Source organism: Mus pahari, chromosome 1 (assembly GCF_900095145.1).
Source record: "Mus pahari chromosome 1, PAHARI_EIJ_v1.1, whole genome shotgun sequence".
NCBI lineage: Eukaryota > Metazoa > Chordata > Mammalia > Rodentia > Muridae > Mus > Mus pahari.
This window is the reverse complement of record NC_034590.1, coordinates 75,375,255-75,379,027: the sequence shown is the minus strand read 5'-3', so window position 1 is coordinate 75,379,027 and position 3,773 is coordinate 75,375,255. Positions and strand designations below refer to the sequence as shown.

At 40.8% G+C, this 3,773-nt stretch overlaps 1 protein-coding gene across 1 annotated transcript; it reads left to right on the top strand.

Annotated features, from left to right (window-relative positions):
* The first annotated feature begins 1,537 nt into the window (after positions 1–1,537).
* On the top strand, positions 1,538–2,497 carry LOC110318210 (olfactory receptor 56A4-like). Its single transcript, XM_021193055.1, has one exon. The coding sequence runs from the start codon at positions 1,541–1,543 to the stop codon at positions 2,495–2,497; it is 957 nt and encodes a 318-aa protein (XP_021048714.1). The 5' UTR covers positions 1,538–1,540.
* The last annotated feature ends 1,276 nt before the right edge of the window (positions 2,498–3,773 follow it).

The following is a 3,773-nucleotide window of genomic DNA, read 5'->3' as shown; positions in this document are numbered from 1 at the left end:
GGTTGCTGTTTGCTGTAGAGCTAGGCTATGGAAGATGTCCATATGGTGAGCTGTGCTAGAACAATGAATGTTTGATTACCCCCGTCCTTCATGGGTTTCCATTCTGAAGCAAAGATCAGTTCACAAAGAAATCCCTAAAGGGAGGCTATTTAGAAAAAGAAAGCAAAACCATAATTTTGAATGGAACCACATAAAATAAGTTCTCATATACCACCTAAAAGCAACAAATGAATGGACAAGTGTAGAGCAGTACTGTCCCATAATCTACTCAATAACATATGGATACACACATGGTTTGTATTATATTTTTGCTCTAGACTTTATGGTTCTGGAAAGCCTTTCAGGGTGATAACATAGTGGGTAAACACAGAAGAGTAAATTAGTTTCTTTCTATCTCCAAAATGCCTTTGGCTACTTATACTCCTTACCTTTGAGAAAATCACTTCTGTTCTTTCAAATGAGAGAGTGAAGATGGCCTAAAGAGACTAACCATCAACAGGACCACTACCACTGCTGAGTTAAAAAATGCCATGTGTGGGCTTTCTCAGAGCATTAAAAGAACAGTTTCAGTGGGGGAATATCTAGCAAGGCTGGGAGAATAGCCCTGATGTGGAAACCATGTAGCACTTTTGTTCATTACATGTTTCATACATTAGTTATCACCTTTGAGGCCTAATAACAAATGAGAAGCTGCTTAGTGACTCATGGAGAATTCATGGGAGTCAGTTGATTGTATCCAAAAACTACTGGCTCCTAAAATTTCTTGTTCACATCCCACTCACTGTCTAGTGTATTAGATGATGTTTTCATTATATTTTATCACTGAGTCTAATTTTTTTGTCATCAAGGATGTTTTTTTCTGTCCAAATGAAGGCTGTATCTCCAACGAAGTCACCAGATACATTCTGGTGATGCCCTTGGGTCTGTCTACTGGTTTGCCTGTTATATTTTCTCTTGGAAGAAAAAAAAAAAGACAGACAGTCCAGTGAAGTCTTAATGTCTGAGCATTAACTTTAAGGCCCGAGTATTTTGTTTCAGTGACAGAAAAATGCATAATCTAAGCGATACAGACTTCATGTTTTACTTAATATGATTTAGAAAAAGTAGCTTTACTTACCTATGCCTTTGATTTTTCCTCTATGAAATTAAACAATGATATTCTATTTTAAGAAGGATGCTGATATAATTTATTAATCAAATTGGGTGTAAAGAAATGAAAAGCTTAGTGGCTTTTTAACAGAATGGATGGGTACCTAGGACAATGTCAGATTACCTCTTATGATTTTCAAATTATTTATTTATCATATGTTTCCCATGTATGTCATGGCACATGTATGGAGGGCAATGAGAGTCAGTTCTCTTCTTCCATCATGTAGATCCAAGGATTGAACTCAGGTCATTAGGCTTGCCAGCAAGTGTCTTCATCCACAGAACCCTCTTACTACTTTATAACGACTATTATATGCTAACTCCTTGTGGGTATTCATAATGTGTGGATGATTTATCTCTCTTCTAACCCCAAGGTTTTCTGGTGTCAGTCATGATCAGAAGGCAACACATGGAAGCACAAAGCAACACTTCCTCTATCCTGGTCCCTGACTTCCTCCTCATCTGCTTCCCCAACTACCAGACCTGGCAGCATTGGCTATCCCTGCCCCTCAGCCTCCTCTTCCTCCTGGCCATGGGAGCCAATGCCACCCTTCTCATCACCATCAGGATGGAGGCCTCTCTGCATGAACCCATGTACTACCTGCTCAGCCTTCTGTCCCTGCTGGACATTGTGCTCTGCCTCACTGTCATACCTAAGGTCCTGGCCATCTTCTGGTTTGACAATAAATCTATCGGCTTTTCTGCCTGCTTCCTCCAGATGTTTGTCATGAACAGTTTCCTGACGATGGAGTCCTGCACCTTCATGGTCATGGCCTATGACCGCTATGTGGCCATCTGTAAGCCTCTGCAGTACCCATCCATCATCACTGATCAGTTTGTGGTTAGGGCTGCCATCTTTGTAGCAACCAGAAATGGGATTCTTACTATGCCCATCCCCATACTTTCTTCCCAACTGAGATATTGTGCAAGAATTATCAAGAACTGCATCTGCACTAACATGTCTGTATCCAAACTCTCCTGTGATGACATCACTTTTAACAAACTCTACCAGTTTGTCATAGGTTGGACCCTGCTGGGCTCTGACCTCATCCTCATTGTCCTATCTTATTCTTTCATTCTGAAGGCTGTGCTCAGGATCAAAGCAGAGGGAGCTGTGGCCAAAGCCCTGAGCACATGTGGTTCTCACTTCATCCTCATCCTCTTCTTCAGTACAGTCTTGCTGGTGCTGGTCATCACTAACCTGGCCAGGGAGAGAATTCCCCTGGACATCCCCATCCTACTCAATATCCTGCATCACCTCATTCCCCCTGCTCTGAATCCCATTGTTTATGGGGTAAGAACCAGGGAGATCAAGCAGGGAATACGGAACCTACTTAGGAGGTTGTAAGAAGATGACAGATGTTGGTAATCAAACACCACATACTAAGCATTATGTTTTTAAAGGCATCTTGTATGTTTCTAAGTCCCTTAAAACCTCCAGTGCATATATGTAATTTAAGGTGTTAAGTAATTATGTTGAAATGGGACCTGACAGAGTGAAGCTGAGCTGTAAGAGATGGTAAAGTCAACCACAGGTGAAAGAGTAAAAGCTGGAAATGAGTCTCCTGCTGCAGCCAAACCCTGAGGGTTTTGCATCCTGGAGTTATTTGGAAGTATCTGTGGCCTATGTGAGACAAACTTGCTAAGTCATAACTATATATGTCACTTAATGGATAAATGTAACTTCAGTAGTTTAAGAACTTTCTAGTTTCTTGTTTGTGTGCTTTTACATGTCAAAGCTCTGGATTCTGCCTTAATGTGTCTTGTCCCTGCTTCCTGCTGTGTACAACTCCTCAGCAGATCTTACTAACATTTTTATTATTTACTTTTGGAATTGAAATAAAATTTATTTTGAAATGACATTATAGACAAATAAAGGATCAGTAAACATTACAAACTCGTTTGATTTTATTATCTTGCATCAAACTTAACTATGATTTTATTTTTTGAAATAGATTTTTACATACAATATATTCCTATTACTTTCCCTTACCCCAACTACTCTCAGTTCCTTCCTCTTTCCCGATCCACCCAGATCCATTCCCTTTCTGTTTTCTTTTAGAAAATAGTCATCTAAGGAGTAAGAATAAGAATAAGAGAAAACAAACAAAATAAGAGAAAACAAATGACTCAAAACAGGAGAAAACGAATGCATTGAAGAAAAAGCATGAGATACATGTACAGATGTAGAGACACACATGTTTGCAAACACAGGAAGCCCCTAAAAGCACAAGGCAAAGGACCTCTAAGGTTAAAACAATGCCAAGGCATCTGTACCGGCTAATTTTGTGTCAACACAGCTGGAGTTATCACAGAGAAAGGAGCTGTGGCTGGACTTGGTAATATGTAAGAGTTATTCATGTTTTGAAGGCATGAAGGGGTCATGCAGAGCAGCTGAGGCCATGGAAGCAGTGTGAGAGGACATGGAAGGCCATTGGTGAAGGTGCAGCCTCAGTTGCAATTGATGGCCCAGGAGTGAAGGGGTCACAGCAGCATTTTGGAGATGCCAGTACCATGAGATGACCACCAAGAACAGCAGCAGCAGTGAAGTACAGGCAGCTGAAGCTGGAGATTAGAAGACAAGGTGTGTGCTACAAAGGGCATGGCTGGAGAAGTGACCCAAG

Coding starts and splice junctions, on each gene's coding strand:
- LOC110318210 (XM_021193055.1), top strand. CDS start 1,541: ATGATCAGAAGGCAACACATGGAAGCACAAAGCAACACTTCCTCTATC.